This window comes from Polyergus mexicanus, unplaced genomic scaffold (assembly GCF_030449975.1).
Source record: "Polyergus mexicanus isolate NDT 795.1 unplaced genomic scaffold, iyPolMexi1.0 SCAF_12, whole genome shotgun sequence".
In the NCBI taxonomy this organism is placed as follows: Eukaryota; Metazoa; Arthropoda; class Insecta; order Hymenoptera; family Formicidae; genus Polyergus; species Polyergus mexicanus.
In genome coordinates, this window is record NW_027223332.1 from 9,414,623 (window position 1) to 9,430,891 (window position 16,269).

The following is a 16,269-nucleotide window of genomic DNA, read 5'->3' on the forward strand; positions in this document are numbered from 1 at the left end:
AAGCAGTGGTATCAACGCAGAGTACTCGTCGTCGTTTAGGACGCCTCGAGTTGCAAATGTATATCGTTTGACATGGCTCCTCTATCCAATGAACGTTATCGCGCACACAATTTACGCGCCCCTAACGAGACTATTTATTTATAGATATCGCACACTTTCATGAAAATGCTCGAATTAAAAAATGCATCAATAGACTATATAAATTCGAATCGAAATATAATTCAAGCGCGATATAATTGATTTTATTTCCCTAGATGCCAGCTCAGGGACAGCAAGAGGCAAATAGGAGGGCTAGTGATGCCAATTACGACCCGGTACAAATGGACATGAGTGAGGTACAGTGAAAACACACACCCGTAATCCTTGACTTTTAGTTATTAAGTACTAAACATTTGGGCAATGCCTAAGAAGATACCGCAGTGACTTTATGGGTACTGTATGTACATGCAAAGTCTTAGGCGTGATATATAAGGGGGCTAATATTTGGTTTTGCAAGGTCGTGTCAAATTATCAATTAATGTCATCTATAGTGAACAAATCTTATTTGTGCAGAAACGAAAGCACTATCTGTATATTGGCAATGTTTCTAATCAAATTATAATTTGGCATAAGCTAGTGATTTTTATCACAATTGGATAAAAATCAATTTGCTTTCTTAGTCTATTTGAAATCTAAATATAAGTAAGACAAGACCTTGGAACCCTATCCAACACAGGATAATCAGGCTTTATCATTGACATAATTAAAATTTAAATGATAAGTAAATGGGAATAGTGCCATTTCGTGAGACAATATTAACACGTAGCTCTGTTGGTAATACATGATACAATATCTACGCATCTCGGCAAGGTCTATGCTGTGTGAGGGTCTTTCAAGACTACCCCAAGTCCTATTCAGAAGACAGAGGTGAGTAGAGGAAGCTGGCAGAAGGTAACACTAACAAAAAATCAACCATCAAAGAAACCACATGTACAAGTATACTCGGGTGATAACTAACTGCAGAGGCAGATTGATGCGAAGGGCCCTCATATTCCTCTCTTTTTTGTAACATTGTTATTTCGTACATTGATTCCATTTGACCTATCTACCAACAATTAACATACAATATCATATACACATTATTTTTTATCAAATGTAGCGACACGCAGATGTTTATGTGTCGTGCAACTTTTGTATCAAGTACAACCAAGGATGCAAGAAAACTGAATTTATCAATTTTTCATAGAAATTCTTTAAGTATTTTACTTTTAGTATCCAAAATAAGAATACTCTTTATCCTTGTCTCTAAATATATATATTATATAAATTTCTCTATATGTAATACATATTATTTATTGTTGGGATATCCAACTTTGCGTGTATTGAAGTTACATATTGTAAAATAACTTTTGTGGTAGGGATTAAGAGCTACTTCTTGCCTAGTAGACTATATGTAAGAGATTCATATATTAAAGTTGATAATTTTTCTTCTCTAGGAGAGCAACAACAACAATTCATCCAGGGAATCCAGTAGCGAACGCACAAACAGTCCTTCAGCGGGGCAGTCTACCTTTGGCTCGAGAACAGAATCGTCTCGGGTTTTATCTTCTCCTTCAGACCAGAGGTAGGCTGGTTTGCTAACTATATATAATGCAAGCGCGCTTTAATAATACTTTATATAGATAAAATTTGCTATAAAAGCAATAATTTTAGTATATCTTACTAAATTTATATATATATATATATATAAATCGTGTACAGAATAATAATACGCATCTGTGTGGTATACCCCTGCAGAACGTAATCATTTTACAGGCGAACCGTCGATCACGAGAATCACACGAGTTCGAAAGACGATCATAGGCGAGGGGATCGCAATGATCGGAGTCGTCATATATCTGATAAGAGTCGCCGCTACGACGATCGAAGGCAACGCGATAGTAATAGTAGTCATAGAGACCGAAGTAAAGATCGTAAAAGTCGAGATGACGATAAGCGTAAAACTTCTCTCGGATCATCCAAGGATGAGAAGAATGACGACCGAGAAAGGAGCGACAAGGATCATCATTATAGGGGGGATGACAGAAGAGATCGTAATCGCGATAGAAATGAAAGGGACAGGCGTAGGGATCGCGGTGACCGAGAGCGGGATCGGCGACACTCCAGGGACGATCGATCAAAGGATCGGCACCGGGATGAGCGCTCGAATTATCATAAAGAAAAAGATCGCACGCGGTCGAGGTCGCGATCGAGGGATCGTGCTCCACCGCCGCCGTTTAGAATGATGAGTTACCGAGAGGAGAAGGGACGGAACAAACTGGCCCAATTGGAGAAGCTGGGCATAGAGTTAAAACCGCCGGAAGGTTGCGGTGATTTGGCGACATCCGGCGGTATGCAGAGCGAGCAGAGTTATTATAATCCGTTGGCAACAGCGACACAGGGCAAATACGCTGAGCAGATTCAGAAGAGGAAGCTACTGTGGGCAAACAAGGTGACGATTATTAATACCGATAACGATATTGTTAATCGGCATGTCCGACACACAGTCCCGTTCTATAATTATCTTTTTTTTGCAGTCAAAGCAAGACGATGGTAAGAGTACGTCGACCGCAGCTTCCACGGCCAATACCTGGATGGGGACGACCTTCACACACGATCAGGATGGAAAGGTGTCTGCCAAATTCAAGCGACTGATGGGTATTAAGGGCGATTTACCTAGCGCGCCTACTGTAGGAGCCAAACCGGATATTCTGAAAAAGCAAGAGGAAATGTTCAACAACATGGAGCAACAATACGAAGTGGCGCGAGCCACCACACACACGCAGCGCGGTGTAGGGCTAGGTTATGCTAGTGGTGGCTATCAGTTTTCACGATAAAGTGCACTGAAATTTCACATCTTCATTGTTTAATTACATTTAATATTGATAGAGAGATATATGAAAATATAGTTATGTTCGACAGATTATACCAAATCAAATCCCTTTGATTCTGAATCTTTCCTTCAAGTCGTGGATAGCAAATTGTTCTAATCCAGCTTCAGAGTTCATTATGAATATGACTGCAATGAAATTATGTACTTGAGCGTTACAACATTGCAAATAAATTTATTAGTATTATCTAAAAAATAAAACGCACTTATTTCTAATTATAAAGTTTTTTATTCAATTATAATTACTATATATATATATATATATATATATATATATATATATATATATATATATATATTTAAATATATAAAAAATATGTGCCCTTGTTACAGGCACAATCTATCCTTATTTAATTTGATTCTAGAAGCCTATAGAGAATAGAAAGACATTATTTGATAATGGAAACAAAGATAGTATGCCTGCGCGAATGATGGAAGAAAATTATATAGCTACTTTATTTTTTTAAATCTCTCGTTAAAGACTACAGTTTACGAGTATAAATCTATGCTTTGAATATACGCGCGTAAACATGAAGTTCTTACGTCATGGCGTAGGTAGAGTGTGATACTAGCTGGGTTTGAGGAGGAAAGCATCGTCTATCTTTGTTACTTATTGAAAGTTAAATAAAGACAGAACATGCTCATAGCGCTAAAAGTGTATTTCTAGAACCCAGCCACGGTAGAATAGATGGAAGCGGGCTTATAAAGCGGAAGTACACGGTAAGTCAAAGCATCTAACGGTTACGCAGCAATACGCAGATGTGGATCGTGTTTATCAAGATGGCGTGCCAACGTTTGATTTGAATTTGTTCGTTAGCTTATTGGCGATACTTTGAGAAGTTTATATGAAGCAAGGACTGACTTCGTCAAATCTTGAGAAGAATCCCGTGATTAGTATAGATTATATGGTGTTCAACTAACATTCCTTTAAAAAGAGAGGACAGAGCACAATGGATAATTATATTAAAATAGAGAAAATCGGAGAAGGTGAGTTTGGAAGGATTTTCAGCCAAGTTGTATCGTATATTGCATTTGTGAGAATACATATTTACCGATTCCTTCTTGGCAGCGATTTGGCTGCATTATCTGTAACATATAACCTTATATATTCTTTGTTTTTATGATATTAGGTATCATAAATTGGTGTATAAACTTTGTACACACACGTGTTATATCTAAATATTTATATATAATCAAACAAAATTAGATTTTTGTTAAAAAAAGAATAGTGCAATATATATATACATATATAATTTAATTGTTAGCTAATACTTTTCCTACAAAATTGTAGTCGATTTCAGCTACGCACAAGTCTTTTAAGATATTTTGATTGCTGACATAAACATGTGACAGAGATTGTACACATAGCAATAAAATTCCATATCTTACCATTTCTTAGGTACTTACGGAGTAGTATATAAAGGAAAACACAAGAAAACTGGAGAAATTGTAGCTATGAAAAAGATTCGTTTAGAAAGTGACGATGAAGGAATACCGTCAACTGCTATTAGGGAAATTTCATTGCTCAAAGAATTAACTCATCCAAATATTGTAAGCTTAATTGATGTATTAATGGAGGAATCAAGACTGTATCTTATTTTTGAATATCTTACTATGGATCTGAAAAAATATATGGATAGTTTAAACAATAAACAATTGGAACCAGCTGTAGTTAAATCATACTTGTATCAGGTTTGTTTAATATCTTAAAAATCTTATATATTAATTCATAATAATGTTTTATGCACATACAGGCTTTATTAAATTAGTTATAAATTATCTGAAAATTTTATCAAAATTTTTAATATTGAAGCATTATTTTAGATCACACGTGCAATTCTGTTTTGTCACAAGCGTAGAATATTACATCGTGACTTGAAGCCACAGAATTTGCTGATTGACAAAACTGGTATTATCAAAGTAGCCGATTTTGGTCTAGGAAGAGCTTTTGGAATCCCAGTTAGAATATATACACACGAAGTTGTAACTTTGTGGTATAGGGCGCCCGAAATTCTTCTTGGTGCCACTAGATATTCATGCGCAATTGATATGTGGAGCATTGGATGTATTTTTGCAGAGATGGCAACCAAGAAGCCATTGTTTCAAGGAGACAGTGAGATTGATCAGCTTTTCAGAATATTTCGGTAAGATTTGTATTACTTTTGTTATATTATATACTTTCATTAATTATGCAATTTTTTTAGAATATTAAGAACACCTACAGAAGAGATATGGCCAGGTGTTACACAATTGTCAGATTACAAAGCGACATTCCCGAATTGGATGACGAATAATTTGGAGTCGCAAGTGAACACATTGGATGCAAATGGGTTGGATTTGTTGCAAGCTATGCTTACGTATGATCCTGTGTACAGAATATCCGCACGAGCGACGTTGCAACATGCCTACTTCAATGACTTGGATACATGCAAAATACCTGCTGCATAACATGGAAAATTTATATAAAAAAAAGCAGACTTGTCATTTACATTTGCATACATTTACAATTAATATATTGCATATGTACAATTGTATTTACGTTTTTAATCGTGTGACTACATGAATAATGTCTCTTTTAAGGTGTACTAAAAGTTAATTTATTTGAGTAAATGTCCTTCATTCTATTTGATCATTTCAATGGTTGAAGTTTACATTTCTACTTTGTACTGGAAACCATTTTGTGTATGAAAATAAGTTTATGTGTAGCTTTTAATGAACCATAAATTCCATATTACATAAATTCTATATATAAGTTACGACTAGAATATTAAAATAGAATATTTTATAGTATGTATGTTACATTTAAATAATTTTTATGCATTCAGTTCATGATTTGTTTTAATTAATAATGCCAATTCCAAATATTTTTTATGTTCGACATCGATTCTTGTTTAATGAATATTAAATATTACATATGCTTTTACGTTTAATTTGCTCTTATATTTATTAATTCACTTTGGCTGCATAATATACATGTAATATACAGTCTTTTATACGCGCTGTTTATAAAGCAATAGATTTTCTAAATCTGCTCTATTATATATGTTATAATAATTATAAAATCTGATCATCTTTGTGCGTTCTATGATAAATGATCATACAATAAATTTATAATCGTGCAAATCCATCGTTAATATAAAACGAGATTAGTAATTTATAACTGAAATCCACTACCTTATGTATATGTGCCCGAAAATTTATATATTAAGAGTGTTGGCATTATAATTGCAAGGATTTTAATGTAAATTTTCTACTTTATAATTAAATCATATTTTATTGATAACTTTTCATATAATAAAAATTATTTTAGAAATTATATTTTGTTAGAGAGAGAGAGAGATTTTCTATTATATGTCATGTAGAATTAGTTTTAAATTTATGAGAAAGATATAGGAAAACTCTCATATCTCGTAAACAAGGAATTACTAGTTCCCAGAAAGCATTTAATATTATGCCTTTGTAGATGCGTCATCGTTCTCATTGATATAACTGAGTGATGTTATGATCATTACGAATTTTTTAAAGAGACGATGTACATGTTGCTGTGTCTATATATGATAGTGAATTTATCCTAAAAAAAATTAATCGGTATTAACTAATTCGTGATTTACAGAGAACAGCATTCATTGTACACATCTCCATTCTCGTCCGTATTATGTCTTCATAAATGTATGCGTGATCTGTAATCGGTTCGAGAGTGGGGCACCAGCCACATAAAAGTCTATCCCTCCATTCAGACTTGTGTTTATAGTGTGTGAACGCAGAGAGGCCGGCAGCAACAATCTCTACAGTGAGTACATTTTTGAGCTTGTAATTCTAATATTTTTTCCTTTAACAAGTTAATCTTATTTTTCACGTAAGCATTTTTACAACTGAATAAATTGTTTTATTTAAATTATTTTAAAGATCTCCCCTGTTTCTCTCTCAAATATATATGAAGCTGTATGTTCAAGTAACAAAGGACATCGCTTATAATTTCCCATATATAATATAATCGAATCTTGAGAAAATATTAATCGAAAATATGTATTAATTTTCCTTTCACGAAATAAATTCTGATTTTGTATCTGTAAAAAAGCATTTTCTGCGAGAAAATGGAAAAATACTAATCGAATTATATTCATGCGGAGATAACGCTGAAATATTCTTCTTGAATATTCTCTACGACGCGAAACGAAAGGTCGCACAGGTCGAGCTTAATTGTATATTCGTCAGCCATCATCGTATCTTATTGTTAGAATAAAAAGAAAAATCAAACACATGTAGTCACAATTTATTCAGACTCAGAAATCTAAGGTCTTTGCTCCGCGATGCGTGTCCAAGGCGAGTGAACGTGAATCATGCTTCACCAGCTGTACTTGAAATTTGAGAAGAAAGAAAGAGAGAGATCATGTTTAAACGCGAATTTAAAGATCGTTTCACACCGAGCGTGTGCTTGTATACCTATATAGATTGTACCGGAAAATCACATTGTAAAAATGCGTTATATCATCATTTCCGTCGCGATCCGTCTTTTGTGATCACATCGAAAATGACATCCGATTTATATTTTGTTTATTATCTTATAGATAGTGTGTAATGATAGATATAATCAGACTCGCACTATCATATAAATATATTTATTACATAAATATAATTTTTTCCATTAAATTACATTATAATAATATAATACATATATATTTTTGTGTATATTGATTAGAAAATTTGGAATAAATTAATCATAATGAGTCGGATTTAATGAATAAATTTAAATCTGGCGTTACTCACGTTTCACAGAAACTTATCCATTGATATAGATATACATTGGAAAAAATCCGATCCGTATATCAATCTTCTCCGAGAATTTAAATTGCTTAAATGTTGTTGATTATAGACTTTTTTTTTTAGAAGATGCAGTTTATCACTTGGTTCTTGGTATTGGCGGGATGCCTCGCTTTTACTCAAGCTCACACGTATCATATGGGTGCCTGTCCCATCGTGGAACCTATGCAGGGTTTTCAGATGAACAGAGTAAGCGGAATATTTTATATTTATCAAGGACAAATAAGCGATTGTGAAGTCTTACCATTATCAGTAATAAAGAATATTTCTATATAATAACTGTGAAATATAAAAAATTTGTAAAGTTTTTTTATTTCGCGCATACTTCGAGAATTTTATTATGTCTTGTATTATATTTCATAAAGTATAATTAATTTATTTCAGTAACAATCGGCTTGTTTAAAATTTTAGTTCCTAGGCCTATGGTATGTCATCCAAAAAACGTCGACAGGTAGCAAGTGTATCACTTATAACTATACACGAGGAGAAGAACCGGGCGAGTACGTGATAACGCAAGATTCCGATCATCTGATCCTAGGTAAGGCAATTAAAAATCAACAAAAGTGTCATGCAATTGATAAAGAAAAGAGACACGTCACCTTTTGTGAACAACTCATCGGACTTTGTCGAGAGTCATAAAGAGCCGTCAATGGGATAAATGTCTAGCAAATGGGATGAATTATCCGTAATTGCATAATGCGTATGTGCAGGTCTTACACCGTTAAAGCATGAATATCACTATACTGGTGAGCTGACTGTACCGGAACCCAGTACACCAGGACGTATGGAAGTCCGTTTCCCTCTTAGTAAGTATTTTAAATGAATAGTTAACAATAATTAAAAATAATTATAGTTATAATTAACAATTTACTAAAACACTTGATATATTTTTTACAAAAAATAAAATAATAAATAATAAATAATTTATAAAAATTTACTATATTATGTGGCAAGGTCTCTCTGTAGTGTAGATAAATGATTTCTATATATACCATTGTATATAATACGAGAGATAAATTATGTTTTTCAAAATGCAATATCTATAGCCTCTTCCTCAATCTATTACAAGACAATGACAAGATATTAAGTAAATTGAAGAGGAATAGCTAATTCATTGTAATTTCGTAAAAAACGATTCTGTGTTTTTCGTTAATAGTCATTAATAATTTTCGTTAATAATCCATCCGAATTACAAGTCAAGTTTCCGTGTTGCGTAACTAAAATTTCTGCGATTTAGGTGTAGCCGGAAGCGCTTCCCACGTGGTATTTATGACCGACTACGACACTTACGCCGGCATATTCACGTGCCAGAAGTTGGCGTTCGCCCATCGACAGAGCGCCACGATCCTCTCGAGGGTTCGGATGCTGGACCAGCCGCAGGTGGAGAAGATACGCCAGCGACTGAGCCAGTTTGGCGTTGATCCGTTTGATCTAAGCATCATCTCGCAATCTGGCTGCCCAAAAGGTAACAATACTGTGGACATCAATATCGACCCCAACACTTTCACCTCCGAAAACTTGGGCAACGTGGTACGCAAAGCGGGAGAGAAGATCGGTGACGGTGTCCAATGGGTCACCCAAACCGGAAGCCAGGTTTATCACAAGTTGACCGGAACGGAAGAGGATCACGCAATTTCGTCGACGACAGAGCGGAACAGCCGCGTAACGAACAACATCAGGAACGATGGAAGATTGGATACCAATGACGTAGAGTGGATTCCCTAAAAATTTTACAATCCGTTATTTTTTATTGCGTTGTCGCGTTGCGTAATCACGACCTTTACATGATTAAACGTCTATATTACTTATTCTATAGATTTATCGAGATCTTCTTTCTGACGTATATTTGACTTTCTATCATTTTATTTAAAAATATAGATTTCAAATAAAAATAAAATTATATGATAAAAAAAGATATCCATACGGCACTAATTGACTCGATTAATATATGATATATGGTTATGCATCATACATCATGAATACACATGTTTTGCATGTTGTTTAATTGATGTTTAATAAAACTAAAGAAAAAGCACAATGTACATGTACATATATTTATTATTTCTATATTTTATATATGCACATATATGCGCACGTACATATATTTATTATTTCTATATTTTATTACACCTAGAAATGTGTAATTTATGTAATTAATTCTTATATTGATTCGTCGTTGCTGTACGATTTTATGTCACTGGTGCTTAGAATTTATTATATTATAAAAAGGTGTATACTTATATTATATTATAAAAAGTGATAATAATCATTAAAAGATATCTGTGTATTTTATCAATAAATCACGTCAGTAAGTTAATTAAAAAACTAAGAAATTATTTAACAATACTGTTAGCGCTGCTCGGGCATACATTCTACAATATAGCGTACAATCCGTATTATAAGATGACCTTTGAAATTATAATATTAAAAAAAGATCATGTTTCTCTTAATGATATCATCTACGTACGGGCAAATTTTTTGTCGATACCGTTTCACGATATAGATGTAGGAAAAAACAATTATCTCTCTCTTGCTCCACATAAACAGTGTCTCCGTGTTACACAATTTAGATTCTCCCCCAATGCGTATGCAACGCGACCGCATATACACATTTATATATACGCGACCGCGAATATTAATATCCTCTCATGTCTCATTCAGACTATCAGTCTGATAGTGACCGCTGAGGAGCGACAAGCCAATTTCGTGATTGCAAGCAGCACGCGTCGTTTCCGAGATTTTTAAGTGCAGTCGCATCATTCCACAGCAAGATCTAAGATCTTAACAGCAAATTTTTTAATGTATGTAAATTTATATTAATGGATCAAAATATTAATACTTTTCTTTTTTAGTAGTTTTTTTTTTACTAATGTAATTTCTTACATTTTCTCTTCTTGCTAGATTTTTATATAGTAAAATTAACTAGTGCGTGATTTGATCTCTCGATGTGTAATCCGTTTTATTATTTTTTATTTAGCAGATTGTTAAAATATACAAAATAAGATTTATATGTATCTTTTCATTTTTTAATAAACGCAATGATATTTTATTCACGAATACAATTGCTTAAATTTTAATTTCACTGTTGTGATGCTTTCATCGCGAAATTTCAACAAATCATTGATTAACTGATTGATATGACACGTTTCATGTCTTAATTCCAAAACATCGTATCGGCTGAATATTGCGCACAAAAATTTGAGATTTATTATTACAAGAAGTTTCGCACGATGTGAGTGGTTTTTCTCACTGACATGTTCTTATTGCCATAGTCAACAAGCCTTTGACTATTTGCCGGTAGGATAACGCTATTTCAATTATCGCTCAATTATCTACCTATGCTTGCTACGCTATGCTTACTAAAACTATTTTATAATGATTTATTTTTCATTTTTGTTGTTTTATTACATTTTTTATCTTTTAATTCTTCGTCTGCAGAAATTTGTAAAACTAATTGTCAGCGATAAGTCTTTTAAATAGAATCTAATCTAGTGACACCTTAATATTAGCATATACCCCACGCGTTTTGGCGAAATTACCGAATTATCGTCTTTGCAAACTATAAAAATGCAACTACACCCTCTTTACCACCCGTTCGTTACGCATTGCAGTGTACAACGAGCTCGGTGGGGATGCGAAGTGAGTGCGCAGTTTATACTTGCACCTTGCACCACCGACTTTCTGCTTCCGTACCATCTTCTTTCAGTCGTAATCGCGGATTTCCCAGTCTTGGAACGGTCACCCAGGTCACTTTCGATTCTGCTTTGTGAACGACGTAAATTTCACGATACAATTCACTCCAACTGATTCATCTTTTTGATTTATTTTTGAGATTATCTTGCATCTAAATACCGCGAAAATTTCAAGACGTATTAATCTTTTTTGAGTTAACATGTTAAAACATATTAAACAGGAAAAATGTTGCAAACTAAATTTCAGGAAATCAAATGCATAATAAAACTACGTGTTTTTAGCTAATTTTAGATGAAATTAATTAAGTAATTTAGTAGAATTTAGTTTAGTTATTAAAAAATATATGATGTGGGAAAAATTGGAAAGTTGTATGACGAATGATGATCTCCGATATTTTCGTAAAAATTAGAATTGATCAAAGAATTTATCGTTGAAAACAACATGGTGAAAGCATATCGTATATATTATAGTGAAAGTATAAGAAAAAGCATCGTGCCAATATATGTTTCATCAAATTATATTATTTGTAATACTAATAAATGATTGAAGAAATTATCCAAATTTAAATCCTACATATTAAAGATTAGTTAATACTTTAAATTACCTGCAATGCCTCGAAGCATATTTTTTATAAGGGGCAACGATTTCTTCAGACATTATTGGATGGAGATGCAATGTTTTATTATCACTATCGTTAGCCGTAGCGCGTTGTATCATCTTTTTTGATAAATAGATTTGTACATATGTCTCCTGTTTTTCACATCTCATATGTAGTCACGTTAATGCCGGAAATCATTAAAAAATATTGCGTAATCGGATAATCATGTAAATAATAAAATATATTATTCAAAAATAGAACCTTAGACATAAGGTAACATAATAAAATGAAACAAAATATATATATATATATATATATACATATACAGTATTTTTATATTTTTTAAATTTCTGCTTCATATCGCGACTGTTTTTGTTATTACGTCTCTGTCGGTCGAACTAATTCGATAATAATCGCGATTAGCAATAAACGATGATAGAACACGCTATAGATACGTCACAGAACTGTTCAGAGTCCAGACTATGTTCAATTATGAAAGAAATATTCTGCTGACATATGGTACACAGGTTCAAGAGACAAGTTCGATAATCCTCATTGACCCTCATCTTCGATTATGCAAGTTACGAAAACATAGAAGTCAATAATTATATATATATATATATATACATTATATGTATAACTCTATGACCAATTTGTGTTACGGAAAATTTTTCCATAACAAAAATTAACAAAATAATAATTTTAATTTTGTAAAAAAAATTTGCATTTATAAATAAATGTAATAGTAGGAGAGGAAATTTTGTAAAATATGGGACTATTATCATTATCTATATAATGCTTGAGATACGTATATTTCGAATAATTTTGTGGAATTTGTGACAGAAGATAATCGATTCATTTCACTTAAAACTTCATATTATAACACACTATAATTTGTGATTTCAACAGTTTGTTGTTCTATCTGTAATCTGTGGCTATTGCATAATCGGCTAATGTATGTATGTCGTAATACGAAAGATTTTGCTCACACTATTTAAAAATCACAAGAGACACTATATTATTAAAATTATATTGCACAAAAATTATGATTACTAATACTAGTACTAATACGTGTTCCTATATGAAAAATTAAGAAAACTAATATGCCTACGATTTGAGAGATATTAGAAGGTATAAATCTATAATATCGAGAGGTGGGTGTTATGCGCAAACAATTCGCTCGTATTATTTTGTATTTTTTCCATCGAGCCAGACATGAACGCAGAACGAATGGATAAATAGTTTTGCTGAGTTGATTGTAGTGATTCGTGATGAGTAATGACCGTCAATGCGGTATATTGGGTCAGTCGTCCAGACCGAATGAGTGAATTAGTTATGGGACGATCGGCATCCCTCGGCAGCGCAGGTTCAAGAGGCAAGTTCGTCAATGGACCTCGTTGACCCACATCGTTGTTACGCGCGTATTCTCCTTCGGGGCACGCATTCTCGTTTTCACGATCGATCTGAATTGAAACGACCCAAACGGAGCCGAGGTCACAGACTGGTTCGATTCTCGGAATTAAATATATCCGCCGGGGACCTTAAACGTTTGCCGGCACTCGGCAATTCTATGCTTTGACAAATGACATGAAGATACACACAGCATACGATACTTTAGTCGACTTTAAAAATTGTGTATATCGTAACTTTGCATTTCGTAATAGTGAATCGCAATGCGATAAATGAGCAATTCGCATCTACTTGTTAATCCTTTCGCTGCGAAGAGTTGCATTGTAGCTTGTCGAAAATATTCGCTGTATAAAAAGCTATTCGCTAAAAGTTTTTGTTAAATATTTATGTCATGGAGACGTTGAAATAGTAACAGCCTTGATGCCATTAGAGAGTGCCATTTAAAATCGAGGTCGAGTATCATCTTAATCAGATATTTGGCTACTCGCAAATGGCTTCTTTCTTTTTTTTTTCTTGCAAGCCATTCGTGAGTTGAAATTTCGCAGGTGTGGACATTCAAGAAGAAGGTCGATCGGTCGTTGAATGACCTTTGCATGTTTTTCTTTTTTTTTTTTTGCTTGCGTCGGCAGCATACAAAAAACCTCCGCCGAAATATTCGCCAGTCATTTCTTATAACTTGTTTCGTATGGTTCTATCGTTTCTTACATACCATTTGCAGATGATTGCTATGCTATTGAGCGTTCTGCCGATCCTCTGGATCCAGAAGATCGAGGCGAGCGTGCTAGTCGCCGATACTACCATGTCAAAGATGGTGGAGTTGAACGCCGACGCGCCCTTTTGCGCTGTTTATGATGACCGTGGGGTCATCCAGAGAATGGTGCTCGGTGCGGATCCTAGGAAGGTTCGACAAATTTCCAGCAATCTCGTTGCGGATCTTGAAGAGACCTGTAAGGCTTCGCGAGACAAGGGGAAGGTAAGATATCATTTGTTTACAAGATAATAAACGTTTCAAATTATTACCTGAATCCTTTTCTTTCTTTTGAGCGCATTTCTTTTTCACTTAAAAAAAAAAAAAAAACTTTATTCCATTTATGAGACGATAATCATTTATCTCTTCAAATTTTTCAAAAAATAATTGTGCTTTTTGCAGAATCAAGCGCCTGGTGGTGGTTTAATATACCCGGGTACCAAATGGTGCGGACCGGGCAATGTGACAGTTGGCTACAACGATTTGGGTCAACATTCGGCTGAGGACGCTTGTTGCAGAGAACATGATCATTGCCCGTTCACGATAGTTTCAGGACAGTGTATACACGGTATATGCAATAATTCACCATTTACTCGTTCGCATTGCGATTGCGATGCCAAATTCCGCAGATGTTTACAAAATCTCAATACCGAAGTGGCCAATACCCTCGGCGCGCTATTCTTCAACGTTATCCAGGTCACCTGCTTCAAAGAAAGACGACCGTGTTCACAGTGGCAAAGGTACATATTTTATATTTTATATAAGAGAATAAAATATTCAAAATTTTACAACTTTTTATATATATCCATTTTACACAAATATTTACTCTAGATACATGTAATAAAAATATTTCATTGCGCAATTATAAGAGGAGCAAGAACAAATTTGGTCTTCTTTTAATTAAAAAGTATTATCGAAATGTATGTTTTTTTTTTTTGTTATATAACGTAAAATCGTTTTAGTTGCATTTTACAATGGGAAAAGTCCCCGTACTACTTCCCAAACGAATTATCGGCGAGTAGAGGGTTCCGACCGCTGTTGACAACCTTCTCCTTCGTACTTAAGGATTTCATGGTTCGACAGAGAAATTTTCCTTAAGATGTCATGCCATTTATTCGAAAAGATTTCGAAATATAAAAAGGACTTCGCGCCGTAAATGTCTTTTTATTTTTTCAGTATATACATGGTGTCAGTTCTGCATATCATAATTATTCTCAATGTTTATCTAATAATTTTAACTCTCTGGTGAAGGTTCTTCTACACAAAATAATATGAAATCTGAATTCTAATATGCTTTGGTGAAGGTTCTCTGGCCTCATAAAAACCAATCTTACAATCTCTCTAACAAATTGCTATATCGTCGAGATTTGATCATTTAATTGATTGACAAAATTTGTTGCAGAAATGGCTATGCAGAGGCTGTGTCTGATCGACTGTGTTCGCAATACAAGTTTCGACCTAGTGAAAAGTATGTGCCCTTGATGCCTTTAAATTTGAACAAATGAATTCGGAAGCAATAGAAGGACAGCCCCAAAAACGGTAGAATGGCCGAGATAGAAGAGCCAATGATCCAGTATGTGATTATAATATGACAACAATATTATTCATTGCAAATTGCCGTCCTTACTATTGCGCATATGTAGGTTATCAAATATTACGTACTGTATTCTTAGAAATTAAGTTATGTCAATCCTTTTATAGTAGTGCGACATGTAGATACTGTTTGACGTTCATGGATAATGAAGACTATGTTATTCTTTAAATTTTTCTTGCTGTATATATTATGCTGCTCCAATGTTCTATTAAGAGTTTGGCTACCTGTAAAAAAAATATTTTGCCATATTTAATTTAGTCTGAGTTACGCTATACAGTAGAATCTTTCTGTAAGTTCTATAGAGATATCATAGAGAAAAAGGTTGTTTATTGGAAGATGGCAACAACATGATATATTAATTTTTTTCTTTTTTAAGAGTAATAAAGTACATTGCATTTGAATATTTGAGTTGGCGTAATATTGTATTATATATTATTATTTATATCTATGTAATATATCTGTCAAAAATATGTGTTATAATTCTTTGATTTATTTTA

General features: G+C 33.7%; 5 protein-coding genes across 10 annotated transcripts in view; 4 read left to right on the top strand and 1 right to left on the bottom strand.

The window, feature by feature from the left end:
- Positions 1-16,269, bottom strand: part of LOC138938443 (uncharacterized) — a 355,984-nt gene that overhangs the window by 12,607 nt on the left and 327,108 nt on the right. The gene's annotated exons all lie outside the window — the stretch shown is intronic.
- On the top strand, positions 223-3,105 carry LOC138938223 (arginine/serine-rich coiled-coil protein 2). Its single transcript, XM_070305053.1, has 4 exons — positions 223-335; positions 1,476-1,603; positions 1,795-2,470; positions 2,556-3,105. Exons 1-4 carry the CDS (start codon positions 255-257, stop codon positions 2,853-2,855), a joined length of 1,185 nt encoding a protein of 394 aa, XP_070161154.1. The 5' UTR covers positions 223-254; the 3' UTR covers positions 2,856-3,105.
- Positions 3,321-6,586, top strand: Cdk1 (Cyclin-dependent kinase 1). The gene is made up of 6 exons (XM_070305254.1): positions 3,321-3,628; positions 3,726-3,895; positions 4,308-4,600; positions 4,733-5,052; positions 5,113-5,590; positions 6,522-6,586. The coding sequence occupies exons 2-5, from the start codon at positions 3,859-3,861 to the stop codon at positions 5,354-5,356; spliced, it is 894 nt and encodes a 297-aa protein (XP_070161355.1). The 5' UTR covers positions 3,321-3,628; positions 3,726-3,858; the 3' UTR covers positions 5,357-5,590; positions 6,522-6,586.
- LOC138938341 (apolipoprotein D) lies at positions 6,611-9,612 on the top strand. Its single transcript, XM_070305261.1, has 5 exons — positions 6,611-6,698; positions 7,796-7,918; positions 8,141-8,267; positions 8,440-8,535; positions 8,967-9,612. Exons 2-5 carry the CDS (start codon positions 7,799-7,801, stop codon positions 9,452-9,454), a joined length of 831 nt encoding a protein of 276 aa, XP_070161362.1. The 5' UTR covers positions 6,611-6,698; positions 7,796-7,798; the 3' UTR covers positions 9,455-9,612.
- LOC138938340 (group 3 secretory phospholipase A2) lies at positions 9,873-15,701 on the top strand. Of its 5 annotated transcripts, none has more exons than XM_070305260.1 (6): positions 11,429-11,504; positions 13,234-13,395; positions 14,149-14,403; positions 14,581-14,918; positions 15,141-15,330; positions 15,581-15,701. In XM_070305260.1, exons 3-5 carry the CDS (start codon positions 14,149-14,151, stop codon positions 15,274-15,276), a joined length of 729 nt encoding a protein of 242 aa, XP_070161361.1. In that variant the 5' UTR covers positions 11,429-11,504; positions 13,234-13,395; the 3' UTR covers positions 15,277-15,330; positions 15,581-15,701. The 5 variants fall into 5 exon arrangements, with proteins under 5 accessions (XP_070161357.1, XP_070161356.1, XP_070161361.1 ...); XM_070305258.1 differs by lacking the exon at positions 13,234-13,395 and adding an exon at positions 12,472-12,596 and having other exon boundaries at positions 11,432-11,504; XM_070305256.1 differs by lacking the exons at positions 11,429-11,504; positions 13,234-13,395 and adding an exon at positions 9,873-10,530.